The 14,824-nt window shown below is 45.9% G+C and overlaps 1 protein-coding gene across 2 annotated transcripts in view; it reads left to right on the top strand.

Moving 5' to 3' along the window:
- KCTD8 (potassium channel tetramerization domain containing 8) overlaps nucleotides 1-14,824 on the top strand; it is a 721,836-nt gene that overhangs the window by 342,337 nt on the left and 364,675 nt on the right. Inside the window, exon 2 of one of the 2 annotated variants that reach the window (XM_078678965.1) lies at nucleotides 3,665-3,700. The exons of the other annotated variant lie outside the window; for it this stretch is intronic. Coding sequence (XP_078535091.1) covers nucleotides 3,665-3,700 — 36 coding nt within the window. The remainder of the gene's footprint in view (nucleotides 1-3,664; nucleotides 3,701-14,824) is intronic. 2 annotated transcript variants of the gene reach the window in all.

Here is a 14,824-nt window from a genome sequence, read left to right as displayed (position 1 = left end):
ATGAAGGACACTTTAACGGTAGTTAATCTTTCTAATTTTTTATTGTCAATTGATCAAGTTGATGTTTTATCACTAGGCTTAACTTTTTGTCCTACCAGTAAATTTAATTACACTGCTGGGAGAATTGATTTATTCCACTTTGTCAGAAAATTAAAATTGAAAAATGGTTTGCAGATAGAAGTAAGACACCGCACATGTCTAGGTTTGAGCATGTTACAAATCTCAATATTGGGGATACAGAAATGTTACAAACCATGAGAGCACTGCATAGTGGTGATGACTCAGTAGATTCAATTTCTGACATTGGATCTGAAGAATCATTAAGGATTGACAGTATGAGTGATAGCCCCTTTAAACCCAAGTCACGCTTCTTGCCCCAAATACATTGCAATGCCATCGAGATATTTGAGACGGGAGTAATTTCTGAATACAAAAAACTTGACAGATGCCCCAAATATCAGGGTGGCAACCTTAAGGTCAATCAAGTAAAGGCTATTAAAGAATTGCACGACAACAAATCCATCATTATAAAAAAGTCAGACAAAGGTGGGAACGTGGTGGTGTGGCCCAAGCAGATGTATCTAGATGAGGGCAACCGACAATTGAATGATGGCGTGAGTTATCAGATTAGTAATAGATCTAATTATGAGAAAAGCAATGAGATGTTTGGATCTAAATTACTATGTGGAAAGAACAGAACCTACTCTCTGACGATGAATATACATTTTTATCATGTGAACATCCAAAACTACCAGCTATGTATCTATTACCCAAGATACACAAAAACAACAAAATCCCTCCAGGACATCCAATTGTTTCATCCATGGGGAGCATATACGAAAACACGTCAAAGTATATTGACTATTTTTTGCGCCCCTTTGTGCACTCATTACCGTCACACATTCAAGACACTCGGGATTTCCTGAATGCAATTGACAAAGTACAGTGGTCGGATGACATGTTACTAATGACACTTGATGTCAATAGTTTGTATACATGTATCCCCCATCAACTCGGAATCAATGCATCTAACCATTTTTTGAAACAACGAGAATTGATCTATTTAAAACACACTAATAAGCTATTGTCCATGATGCAAACTTGTTTGGAATTTTTTTTTTCTGTTCAATCATGTTGTCTATTGCCAAACCCGGGGGACGGCGATGGGAACCTGCTTTGCCCCCAGCTATGTGGGTTTATATCTCGGCTGGTGGGAGGAGCAGGTGGCCAGTAACATTAGTGCCTTTACCCATCAAGTCGTCTTCTGGGTGAGGTATATAGACGACGTGTTTTGTATTTGGAAAGAGACTAAGTCACAGGCTGACGACTTTATTACTGAATTGAACAGAAATTATTGCAATCTCAAGTTTACACACACCATACATCCAACTGAGATAGAATTCCTGGATGTGGAGGTTATGGTGAAGGATAAGAAACTTACCAGCCGATTATTCAGGAAATCAACTGCCGGAAATAGCATTTTACATGCTAAAAGCTGCCATGCCCAAAATTTGATCAATAGTATACCCTATGGTGAGCTCCTCAGGGCTAAAAGAAATTGTAGTTCTGAGGAGTTGTTTCAATTAGAAATGTGAAGAATGAGGGAAAGATTCCTTGCGAGAGGGTACTCAACCAAAACAGTAAACTTAGCCTGTTCAAAAGTCTCAAAAGTCCAGAGATCATCCACATTATCTAAGAAACCTGTTGTGGAACGTGAAGAAGAACCTTTAAGGTTCATTACTTTTTACTGTAACCAATCCTGGGAACTACGTAAATGTCTAAAAAAATACTGGCATGTTTTAAATACTGATGCCACTTTGAAGAAATTTGTGGGCGGACACCCCATGATTACTTACAGAAAATGTGGAGCTCTGTCAGACATGTTATATAGCAATGTAATACCAGATGACACAATGATTGATCCAATACAAGGTTTTTATCCTTGTCAATCGTGTAAACATACCAGAGCAATTACAAATGAAGATAAACAGTATCCTGTAGCCAGGCACTTTAAGGAAATGCATGGCAAAAATATAAGCCTCTTAAAGTACTGTGCTCTGGACAGAATTCCTAAATCTGAGCAAGGAGGGAACAGAGTAAAATAACTAAGATGTATGGAATCAAGAATGATTATTAAATATGATACAGATTCCCCAAGAGGGTTGAATAAAGACGGAGAAATGTGGGCACATTTGGGATAAACGAAAGTATGTACATTACATAACCTCTGTGAATTCGAAAGGCAGTTGATTTACATCTTAAACTCGAAGCTTTGTTTTTAACTATTTTAACACTTTTATGGCACTTTATTTTGTAGGACACTTTGTTATCTGCAAATCTTTGAAGATTTATGGCATCCCAATAATCCGACATCGACATTATGAATTTAGGATGACTGGAATAACAGTATTGGCGACCAATATGTTTTTGGTTTATGGGATTGAACATGATGTAACATGAAAGGCCCACTAGTGCTGGACTCTTTGCCTTTCTTTATTGTGGTTTTGAAGAATTAAATATAATCAAGCCCACTAGGGCTGTACAGAACAACAATTGTTGTGTAGATGATGCCAATATGACATTAGCCATCTCATTTGAGATGTCATCAGTGATGTCACTGACCATGTCATGAATGATGTAATATGTGACATCATCAGCAGTGGATTGCGGGTGCGCGAAATATAGTTAGTACAACTAACTATATAGGAGTAATTTCAATGGGTTTGTATGAGTGAAATGTCCAGCTAACTATAACACCCCTAAAACTTATAGTTGTTTGAGTGAATTTTAAAGGTTTTTTAAATGCTAATTCCTAACTATATAAGGCCTGAAACCTATGGTTTTTTCAGTGAATATATATATATATATATATATACATATTAATATACATATTGCCAAGGGCAGTCGCCACTGGTTAATTATAGTTAGGTCAGTATTTCCATAGGAAATGTATTTTTGTGATACTAATAACTTTGCACCATTTGACAAATCTCCATGAAACGTTTTTAAAAAGTGCTCTATTTGACCTAGTTAGTGCATTGAAGTTTCCGGCTGATCTGTCAAGCGGGTACTGAGAAAAAACTGTAGTCCCAAAACGTAAAATCCACATGCATTTTCCAAACACTTTTTTAGCCAGGGATACAGCAAAAACTGCTCAACGGATTCTCACCAAATTTTGCAGGAAGCTAGATCTTGGTCCGTAGACTGTGCTTTTTGTAATTTTGGTGTACATCCGTTTAGTAGTTTTTTAGAAATATTTGTATTTCTGGACTGTTGGGTTCACGAGAAGATCAAGAGACTCTTGCAGGAGTGCCAACTTAAAAATTATGCATTGTGATTGGCCCATGTAGCTTTTTCCCTTGGACCAATTTGCTCATGTGGGATTCACAGACTCCCGCAGGAGTGAGCACTCCGATTTGTTGGCAGCAACATCACAAAAATGCTGCTGGCAGCCCTTACAGAACTTGGGAATTATTCCCTTGTTCAGAAGTGTTAAATAAGAGAAATATAAGGGGGCAATGTAGGGATGTCCTACATCCCTAAGCCCCATGGGAGGACCAAGAGAGACCTCTCCTTGAGCCAAAAACAAATTGCCAATTTTTGCCATGTTCCAGTAGATTAACAACATTTTAAAATGGTGTTCGGGCTGCTTTTTTTCATGAAGGGGAGGCGGCCACGTGGTCCCCCTACCCTAGCCATTGTAGGCCCCAGAGAACCCACTCTCTGGGCCAAAATCCTCGAAAAAAGAAAGAAGGCTGTGCAGCCCACCTTCCGAGCTGTCACAGGCCCCAGTGTGTTCCTCTCCTGGACCAAAATGTTATTTAAAGTGAGAGAGGGGCCTCTAACTTTCCAAAAAGGAAGGCTAGGGCAAGTTCAAATCATGGGGGATAGGTTTCCCAGGGCTAAAGGAGGCTTCAGAAGGGGGTCCTTGTCCCCTTCCCCTTTAAAAATGGACAGCCCCAGCGTATTGGGTCGCCAGGATATGGCTTCCCCAGGGCCTGAGAAGGCTCAGGGATTGTGGTCTTGTGGCACCCTCCCCTTTAAAAAAAAGAATTGCTCCATAGAATTGGGTCCCCGGGGCCTATAAGGCGGTCCCCCGTTCCCGAAAGCCAGCCATACGCTGCGTATGCCAAGGCTTGCAAGGTGTGGGAGTAGCAGCCTGCTGGAGTTTGGCCACAGGGCCTAGCAGCAGGTCAAGCCCAGTGACCAACACCCAGCTGCACCAGGCCAAAGACTATATGAATCGTGGGTAGGGTTGGCTGCCTGTGAGGAATTGCACACAGGGTCTGGCTGCAAGGCAGGCCCTGCGGCCGACCCCAAACTTTGTGTGATGACTGGGGTTGGCTGTCCTGGGGGGGAATGGCTGCTTCCAAGTAGGTTGGTCACAGGGCCTGGCCACAGGCCATGCTCTGTAGCCAACCCCAGCTGAGCATGGCTGAAGGCCATGCACAGCATAGGGTTGCCTGCCTTTGGGGTATTTCACAGGGAGGTCATTAGTGATGTTATTTGAGATGTCATCAGTGTTGTCATAAATGATCTCATAGAACAGTTCATGACTGATGTAATAGCTGAGGTCCTAAGCAGTAGGTGGGGGTGCAAGTTATAGCTAGCTCTGCTAACTTTAACTGGTGACGAAAATCTGGATCCCATAGGGTATAATGAGTGACTGAATTAGAAACCTTTATGGAGAAAATATGGTAATTGACAAGTCATCAGCAGGGCAAGCTAGATGTGAAGAGGAGCTCAACCATGATGAGTTGCTGAAGAGTGATTTCCAGGTGCCTTCATCAATGAAAGAGTGAATGCTCTCAGCGGGTGAAATCTGAAGTTCTTGCCCAGGCGGCCTAGATGTTGATCAGATACTGCTCAGCATCCATCCCGGTGAAGCCCTCAATGTTCAAATTTTGAAACTTTTCTGGAAGTTTTACTTCTTTCAGTGAGGCAAACCAGCAATGTAACGCTAATCTGTGATTCCATGTCCACAGCTGCAGTTTTGACAGTGATTTCGGTCTCCGGCGGGTCTTTAGACAAAATCTGGCAAAAAGTTTCTAAGTCCCACTTCTTGCAGTTTTAGGACAGGACAGGAGGAGTGAACCAGTCAAGGGTCCAGGGCCTAGGGGTTGGGGGGCAACACTTGTGGGTTAGCATTTAATTCAACAGTTGTCAGCAGCATGGTTTAGGATAGGTCTGGGCAGGTGGGGAAAGAGAGGCTCCCCCATGTAATGCCTCCCCAACACAAAGTAGCACAAGGCAGCACAATGCCCTGCCTTGTGCTACTTATGGGTTAAAATCCCACCCAAAGTCACAAAAGTCTTCATTTGCATGACTTTGTTAGTCCCAACATGGATTTTGCGTCAGAGCTGCGCCTGACGCAAAATCTTAGTGAATTTCCCCCATGATGTGTCTTTGCTTTGTGTATTAAGGAATGGTCATAAATATTACTATTGTATGTATTTCCAATTACATTCCTCTTCCCATCAGCTGCTTTGAAGTGTAATAGCTCTAAATACAGAACACTATGTCAGCACTGGCTGTGTCACCTTTCCTAGACACTAATGGACCTAATTAACTTTTGTTTCTTGGTGGCCTGGTGCGCGGCCCTGAGGCACATGAGACGGGACAACCGTCTGAGCCAGCACACGCCTTTCTGGAGGGGCACATGGCTGGGTGAGGTGGCGGCTCTCTCTGGGTTCAAGCAACCCTGCTAGGTGACGTCTGGGTTGGCGACCACCTTAGGATGTTCCAAGACTTACGGGGCGGTACACTCTTCACATTTCTCAGTTCTATAAATATCTACAACTTCGTCATGCCCTCAATAGACATATTTCTACAGGCACATCCCTTCCTGAATTCAGCCCACCAGAAGCCCAGGTCATGATGGGGAACCCAAATATACCTCACCCTTGTTAATAACAGACCGGCAACTGTTGATCCACTTCGGATCCATTGGGAGGAGTGGGTGGGTCCTCTGGAGGACGATGACTGGCTTGACGCCCTCATGGCCCCTAAAACCATCACTACCTCAGCTAGACTCTGCCTTATTCAACTATACTACCTCCATGCGACCTACATCACTCCAGCACGCTTACATAGAGCAGGTTGCGCCCCTCCCCAAACTGCGCACACTGCGGCCATGCATCTGCAGACTTTTACCACATGATTTGAACTTGCCCTAGCCTTGGTTGGGAATCGAGACAGAGCTCACGCGGGTCCTGGGCTGGGAAGTTCCCCATGATCCCGTATGTCTTGTCTTTGGGGTGATGGAGGGACTGGACTGCTCACGAGCAGACAAAACATTCCTTTCAACTGCAGTCGTGGTGACCAAGCGGGACATAGCGGCCTCCGGGGGTGTCCTGCCAAGTATAACAGAGTGCGGGGTAAATGGCTGAACCTGCTGGACTAAGTGTGCAGATCCTCCCTCTTAAGTTTGGGTGCAATGGTTACGTGTCAAGTTGGTGCTTCCTTCAATGATTTTGTATCAATTCAGTGTCCTGTGCTGCTCTTGTGTTTGAACGAAATACCAATAAAGTTGATTTTCAAAAAAACTAAAAAAATTAACTTTCGTTTCTTTGCGTAGATTTTTTGCCCAATGTAAAGATGTGAAGATCGTGCAAAGGTTAATTTTGTATGTTTCTTATTCGAACCGAAAAACTTATTGATGTCACATTTTTCGAGAGTTCGCTTCCACTTTGTATTTTCAAATTGAAAAAAATCTCAAAGGTTTCTGAGGACCAGAAAACTGTTGACATGTTCTGCTGTTATTTGATGTTTATTGGGCGCAGTGTGCTGTGCTAGTGCTGCTTCAAGGTGATCGAAGAATCTATGGAAAACAGAGAAAAGGTCATAAAAATCTGACTTTAAAAGACCTTTGTAAGATTTAAATGGGCTTTACAATCGTTTCAATTCTTTTGGCTCATTGTAGGCTGAATCTAAAATGCATTTCAAATAGTGAAAGACTGTACGAATTTTAACTCAATTGTATGCATATGAACAGGAGCAGTCCATACATGGCAATTTGACTGCCCATCATTTGTGTGAACAAAATGTTTTAATATTATAAACGCCCACGCTACCCAGACTCAATTACATCAAAAGGGTTGGATTGTTGAATACAATTGATAGCAAAGGCACCCATAAGGACGAAATGCAAGAAGCGACTGTTAAACTTTTAATTGTATTTATATTTCCTATTATCCAGTCAAACATTAAAAAATCCTTTATTTCGCAATCTTTCAATTGCATATGGAGTGCATGCATATAAACAATTTCATCATACACAAATCATGGTATAAAATACACTTTCCATCTTAAAATGATAGAAACTAGTCTCAATAAGAGAAGGAATTCCATATAAAATGTTATAAAACGTTATCAGCTTTGTCTGTTGTCTAATAGACCAAAAGTCATATGAGTTCTCCTCAACCTTAAGCCCGACCACAAAAATGACGTTATGAAATTACGCCCAAACGGGTCAACAAGCATTTGGATGAAAAACAGTGCTACCCAGCATTGTATAAAATGTTATTTCCATACAGGAGGTAAAATAAATTTTTTCCTTGGTTCTCCATAACATTTAGAGAAAAAAAACAAATGTAAATCCATTTGTAGGGATGAACCATCACATGTACATAAAGGTAAATCTTGTAAAGAGTGCCTGTGACCCGGGTGCTCCAGCGTCAGGGGAAGATAGTTTAATTGAAATTTCACTAATATAAAAGGATGTTGTGAGTTGGAAACCTGTGCTAAGTAGAAATGACTGTACTGATAGATGGGAGGAGACGGTTGTTAAAGGTTCACTGAGGGTATCAGATGATTTGCATCCCTTCTGTGCCGGATAGCTTTCAGGCAGTAGGCATTGTAGTGTCCTGACACCAATAACGACAGACACTAGATTGCTTATTCACGAACCTTTATTCTACTCCTCTGCTTCCTTCCCTGTCCCTACTCTAACTGCCCTCATCCTGTCTCGGCTCCTCCTCTTCCCCTCAACCCGACTAGCTCCGCCCCCCCAACTACTAGACTGTCAACTCCATTACATCTCCCTTTTCTTAATAAAACAAAACAAACAGGCTTTCAATCCATCTCTTCGATGAGTCTCTTTGGTGGTTGGATGTCATGACGTGGCCGCAACGACATGGCCTCAGTGGATACATTTGGCGAAAGTCCATTATGCTGACCTCTGCTTTCTGCATCACCATGGTTAGGTCCCTCAAGTGCAGGGGTGCCAGTGGGGCTCATCAACGGTCCATTCATGTCTCGAGGACACCTCTTGAAGTGAGAGACGTTCCTGGTGATTCGACGTTGGTCAGATTCAGCAGTTAGCATGGTGCCCTTCTGTTGGGTGACCAGCAGTGGCTCGTCACGGAATCGGCAATCAATCTTTCTCTGTTGATCCTGTTTGACGAGGACATAGTCTCCTTCATGCAAGGATGAAGACCTCGCTCTCCTTTTGACATCGGCGTATGACTTCATTCTGTCCTTGTTGTGTTTGTCAGTCACAGCCATTTCGTGGTGATTGTGAATCGGCGATACAGCTTGCAAGGCCCCTTCCCATGTTGGGATGCGGTTTCTCATTGGTCGCCCTAGCATAAGGGTTGCTGGGCATTGTCCGGTGGTAGAGTGTGGAGTTGTCCTGTATGCTCTGAGTACTTCATTCAAGGCGGCCTGCAGCTCCCTATTCTCTGACGTGGCTTGCTGAAATGTCTTTTTGATCATAGCCATGAACCTTTTGATGGTGCCATTTGCTTGTGGCCAGAGTGGTGTAACTTTCTTGTGCTTGAAGTCCATGTGCTTCGCAAATGCACTGAATTCGTGTCCATTGAATGGGGGCCCGTTGTCCATTTTAACCTCTTTGGGGACACCCCATGTTGCAAACACTTCATCTAGCACCTTGAGAGTGCAAGAAGCACTTGTAGACGATATTATTTGTGCGATGGGAAATCTGGAATACTCGTCAATTATGGCAACTACATACTTTCCAGACTGCAGCGGTCCGTAGAAGTCCATGGCAATTTCTTGCCACACTCCGCTGGGCAGGGTGGTCATCTGTAGTGGTGCCGGTGGATTGCTTTTGCTGGTCAACTGACAGAGATGACAATCCTTCAAGGTAGACTCTACCATCTGGTCAAGAAAAGGAAACCAGACGTGTTCCCATAGAGCTCGCTTTGTGGATACTACTCCTCTGTGGCCTTCATTACAACTCCCTGTTGCAGTTGGCCAGGGATCACAAGTCGTTGACCTCTCAGGATGACTCCATCGGTGGTGACCGACAATTCATCGCAGACGTGCCGAAATGCTTGTATCTCTTTCCAGACTGTGGGGTCTGTGTCTTCTTCTTGGGGGTTATGCCTCCACCGATTGGTTTGAATTCGACGGATTACCATCTGCAGAACAGTGTCTTGGGCGGTGACCTTCCGGATGTTGTTCATGGGAATGGCAGGTGGTAGTGCTTGGTCAACCACAAAGTGGATGTACTCCTCAGCGATCGATGGTTTGGACTCAGATGGCGGCTGAGGGTGGCGGGACATGTAGTCAGCCGGGTTCTCCGCCTTCCCCGGTTTATGAACAATGGTGAAAGTGTACTCCTGGAGTCTGAGACCCCATCTCTCAATCCTTGGGGGCATCTTGGATCTCGGGTTGCCGTAGATGGTGACCAGCGCCTGATGATCAGTGATCAAGGTAAAGTGCTTGCCATACACAAAGACATGAAAGTGTTCACATGCCCAGACCACCGCAAGACTTTCCATTTCTGGCTGTGAATACTTCTTCTCGGGATCAGACAGGCTGCGACTGGCATACGCAACGATCCGCCTCTGGTCAGAGTCGTTATCATATTGAGCCAATATGGCCCCCAATCCAACGGGGCTGGCGTCCACGGTTATCTCGGTCTTCCGGTGAGGATTAAAGTAGGAGAGGCTGTCGGCCGACTCCACAGCACGTTTGATGTCTTTGAATGCTCGTTCGCACTGAGGGGTCCAGTCGAACGGTTGACCAAGTTTGGTGAGGATCCGAAGGGGGTGACTGACGGTCGCATAGTCACGGATGTAGTGGGCACAGTAGCTGGCCATCCCCAAGAAAGACCTCAATTCGTTGACGTCCTGTGGGCTTTTGGTATTGTTCAGGGTCGCAATCTTGTCCGGATCAGGCTTCATACCCTCATCTGAGAAAGTATGGCCAAAGAACTTTAGAGTGGCCTGGTGAAACTCACATTTCTCCTTGTTTAACGTCAGATTTGCGTCCAAGAGGGCATGACAAACGCGATCAAGAGCGATGTCGTGCTCACGAACATCCGACCCATAGACCAGGATGTCATCGCTGTAGTTCAAGGTGTTGGGGATGTGTTGGATTATTTGCCGGATCGCCTCTTGGAAAATTTCTGCAGCAGATGAGACACCAAAGCTCAACCTTTTGTACCTAAAAAGTCCTAGGTGTGTTGCAAACGTGGTGATGTAACGAGATTTGGTGTCTAATTCTAGCTGGTGATAGCCTTTGTTTAAGTCCAGCTTTGAGAAAACCTTTGCACCATTCAGTGCAGCGATCATGTCGCTCAGATGCGGTCCAGGGTGCCGCTCCCTTTCAATCGCAGTGTTAGGTGGGCGCATGTCAACGCACAGTCGCACCTTGTTGGGAATCCCTTTCTTAGGTACAATGACCACCGGCGACACCCATGGGGTCGGGCCATCCGTGCGCTCTATGATGTCCGCAGATAGGAATTCTTGAAGCTCATCCTCGACTGCACTTTGAAGATGCAACAGGTCTGATCTGATCATTAATGTGCAGATGGATTTGACACCCTTTCAGCTTACCCAGGCCCTGAAATAGCTTGGGAAACTTGCTGACGCAGTTCTGGAAGTCATTGACTTTGAATAACGGACTGGTGCAAAAGTTAATGGGGGCTTCGGGATCATTTTCTCGTGTTCCGTAACTGGAATGTAGTTCAGCGAAGCTCCGCTGTCCATTACAAATTTGGTGTCATGGTTCCCCACTTTAATGTCTAGGCGTGGATACCTTTTGAGTTGATCAGGATCTGCTATCATGTTCAAGTATTCTACGGTGTACGCAGAGTCCCTGGATGAGGAAGATCTCGAGTCCTGCGACGGGGATCTGCGTTCCCATCGTGACCTACTTGATTCCTGGCTGGAATGCGATGAGTCTGGGGACCGCATAGGCTCTCCTTGAACAGCTCGTATGTGATGTTTTCTTGTGTCTGAGCGAGACGATCTCGTTGTTTCACTTCGCCTTTCCTTGTGATAGTCTCCGCACATTGCTTCAAAGTGATTCGATCGCCCACATTTCCTGCATCGCTGACCCATGGCAGGACATGTGTCTACGTGGGGATAGTCGTATCCACATCGGTAACATAGTTTGGTCCCTTCTGGCTTTCGGTCCCTTCGCCCGGGTTCTCTCCTCCTGTATTCCAGGTGTCTTTGGCGCGATGGTGGTCTCGGTCTCCATTGCTTCTCTTGCGAGTACTTTCGCCTACTACTGGGTTTTTCTTGAACGCGGTGCACCTGCTCATGACTTACACTATGTCCTGTTTCAATGGTAGCAGCGTGCTCTTCAGCCTGGTCATAAACACGAGTCATTTCCTCGGTCTCTTCCAACTCATGTGGTTTTCTCAGCAGCCGCCTTCTGAGTGTTTCTGAGTGACAACCGGTTATGATTTGCGATTTGATGTCAGCATCAGGCGAGAAGGTTTCGAATTCGCAGTGTCTCGACAGCCGTCGTAACCGGGTGATGAATGCACTCATTGCTTCCTCTTTTCCTTGACGCGCTTGATGGAATGTATGGCGTTCATAGTCCACATTCCGTTTATGGAGGAATTTCTTGTTTAACGCCTCACGTACTTTGTCATAGGTTCCAGCATCGGCAGGCGGAAGGTCCTTGATTATTTTGCTTATTTCTTGTCCTGCTAGGTTGCGGAGGGAAATTAACTTTTCCTTGTCCACCGTCACTTTGGATCCCTCAATATAATCTTCGAAGTCTTCTAGCCATTCTTGCCACTTGGGGCCCATGCTCCCTCCCGTGGTCACGGTCAGGGGTTCTGGGGCTCGCAGGTGCGATCCTCCCGCGATGATGGGCTTCACTTCATTCCGCTGTGGTGAATTGTTGGGGGTCACCATTGTGTCGCTATTCGCTTCTCACTCTTTCCTTTGCCCGTGCTTGTTCTCTTGCTGCACTGCTTGTGTTTGTCACTGTTCGCTCTTGCAGTTCCTTCGCATGTATTATTGTCTGTTTATTTGCTCATGTCAATGCTTGTTTACTTCTTCCCGCCAATGCTTGTTTATTTGCTCTCATCAATGCTTGTTTACTTCTTCTCTCTAATGCTTGTTCATTTGCTCTTGTCAAAGCTTGTTTGCTACTCCTCGCCAATGCTTGTTTATCTGTTCTTGTCAATGCTTGTTTGTTCTTAATCGCCAATGCTTGTTTAATTGCTTCTGCCAGTGCTCCTTGATATTGCTGAATGCCTGACTTCAAAATGGCCGCCCTACAAGGACCAAGGGGTCTGTCTTGAAATTTGCCTGACTCCAAGATGGCCGTCACTCAATGCACACGAGGCTTTCTCTCTTTGCTCACTCGGTCCCAGTTCATTCAGGACTCACCGGCAGGCGACTTCAGCAGGCAGCATACCTCAGGATTCATGTCTCCTTAGTCACTGCTACCACCAGGTGAGGTTGGTTGAGGTGGGCTCCCGCCTTACTTTGCAGGTGTCCGCGCTTCTTCGGCGACAGCATGCCGAAACACACGCATCGGGCGTGAGGTTTTCCGACGTCGGAGGGCACTCGAACTCCGACTTCAACGCGCTTGGCGGCGCTTGCCAGCATACCTTCGGGGGACAACGTCCTTCACGCTGGGCACTTTTCTTTTGCTCTTGGGTGCTAGGCAGGGTCGGAGTGGGCTCCCGACCTCTGTGCTTCCAGCGCTCACCCCAGGCACACGCTTCCAGCGTGAGTCGCGTTTTCAGCTTCCTTTTCTTCGAGCGGTTCAGCGCTCGGTCCTTCGGCCCCTCTTGGCTCCCTCACGGTCTCTGGAGGGGCAGGGTCACCTGCTGCTGGCCTTTCTTCTCAGGTGGCAGCTCTGCTTCACTCGGCAGCATTCTCCTCGACGCTGCCTGGGACAGGGTGCTCTCGTGGGGTGTTGTGGACAGTGGGTTTGCTTATCCCATCCTCGTCGTCAGTTGTAGTGTCCTGACACCAATAACGACAGACACTAGATTGCTTATTCACGAACCTTTATTCTACACCTCTGCTTCCTTCCCTGTCCCTACTCTAACTGCCCTCATCCTGTCTCGGCTCCTCCTCTTCCCCTCAACCCGACTAGCTCCGCCCCCCCAACTACTAGACTGTCAACTCCATTACATCCATCCTTCAGTTTGGCTGTGAGAATCAGCCTGCTACTAATTGGAGTTTCAAAGAATTCCGAAAGAACCAGTTCCCCTAAGGTGTCTTTAAAATTATGCAATCATTTAATTTGATCAACATGATCCAATTTTAGGAAATAACTCAGGATGTTTTGTTGTCATTTTACTGTCTCTATTCTCCAAATGGACTGCCACAGTGCAAGTGGTGCCAAACGGATTATGTCACAAATAAATGGGGCCCCCAGTTCATTAGTATTTACAACAAGGGGTGGTGATGGACAGAGTATCTGAGTTAATCAGAACACTCCTACTCAGTCAACAGATCAGGGCTAGATCCAACACCGTTTTTTAGCTCATTGCACCATCCCAGTTCAGAACCTGGCTATATGCAAATTAGTCTGTCCCTGGCCCAGTGCATCATGGGAACAGGGCTGACCAAACTACCAAGTCAATTCTTCACTGGAAAGGAAACAAGCTTCCGGGGACCGGTTTCTGGCATTACAGCCGTCTTCGGCCCGGCTTGCTTGAATCCTGATGGTGCAGTGAGCAAGGGACTCATGTCTGAGCATACCCTTCCTTGCTCACTGCACCATCAGGATTCAAGCAAGCCGGGCCGAAGACGGCTGTAATGCCAGAAACCGGTCCCCGGAAGCTTGTTTCCTTTCCAGTGAAGAATTGGCTTGGTAGTTTGGTCAGCCCTGTTCCCATGATGCACTGGGCCAGGGACAGACTAATTTGCATATAGCCAGGTTCTGAACTGGGATGGTGCAGTGAGCTAAAAAACGGTGATGGATCAAGCCCTGATCTGTTGACTGGGTAGGAGTGTTCTGATTAACTCAGATACTCTGTGCATCACCACCCCCTTTTTGAAATAATTTTGGCCACCCTAAGCGTGGAAGGGTATACTCAGATGTGAGTCCCTTGCTCATTGCACCATCAGGATTCAAGCAAGCCGGGCCGAAGACGGCTGTAATGCCAGAAACCGGTCCCCGGAAGCTTGTTTCCTTTCCAGTGAAGAATTGGCTTGGTAGTTTGGTCAGCCCTGTTCCCATGATGCACTGGGCCAGGGACAGACTAATCTGCATATAGCCAGGTTCTGAACTGGGATGGTGCAGTGAGCTAAAAAACGGTGATGGATCAAGCCCTGATCTGTTGACTGGGTAGGAGTGTTCTGATTAACTCAGATACTCTGTCCATCACCACCCCCTTTTTGAAATAATTTTGGCCACCATGAGTGTGAAAGGGTATGCTCAGACATGAGTCCCTTGCTCACTGCACCATCAGGATTCAAGCAAGCCGGGCCGAAGACGGCTGTAATGCCAGAAACCGGTCCCCGGAAGCTTGTTTCCTTTCCAGTGAAGAATTGGCTTGGTAGTTTGGTCAGCCCTGTTCCCATGATGCACTGGGCCAGGGACAGACTAATTTGCATATAGCCAGGTTCTGAACTGGAATGGTGCAGTGAGC

The sequence above is a fragment of the Lissotriton helveticus genome, chromosome 2_2 (assembly GCF_964261635.1).
Source record: "Lissotriton helveticus chromosome 2_2, aLisHel1.1, whole genome shotgun sequence".
NCBI lineage: Eukaryota > Metazoa > Chordata > Amphibia > Caudata > Salamandridae > Lissotriton > Lissotriton helveticus.
This window is presented reverse-complemented; position numbering and strand designations above follow the sequence as displayed.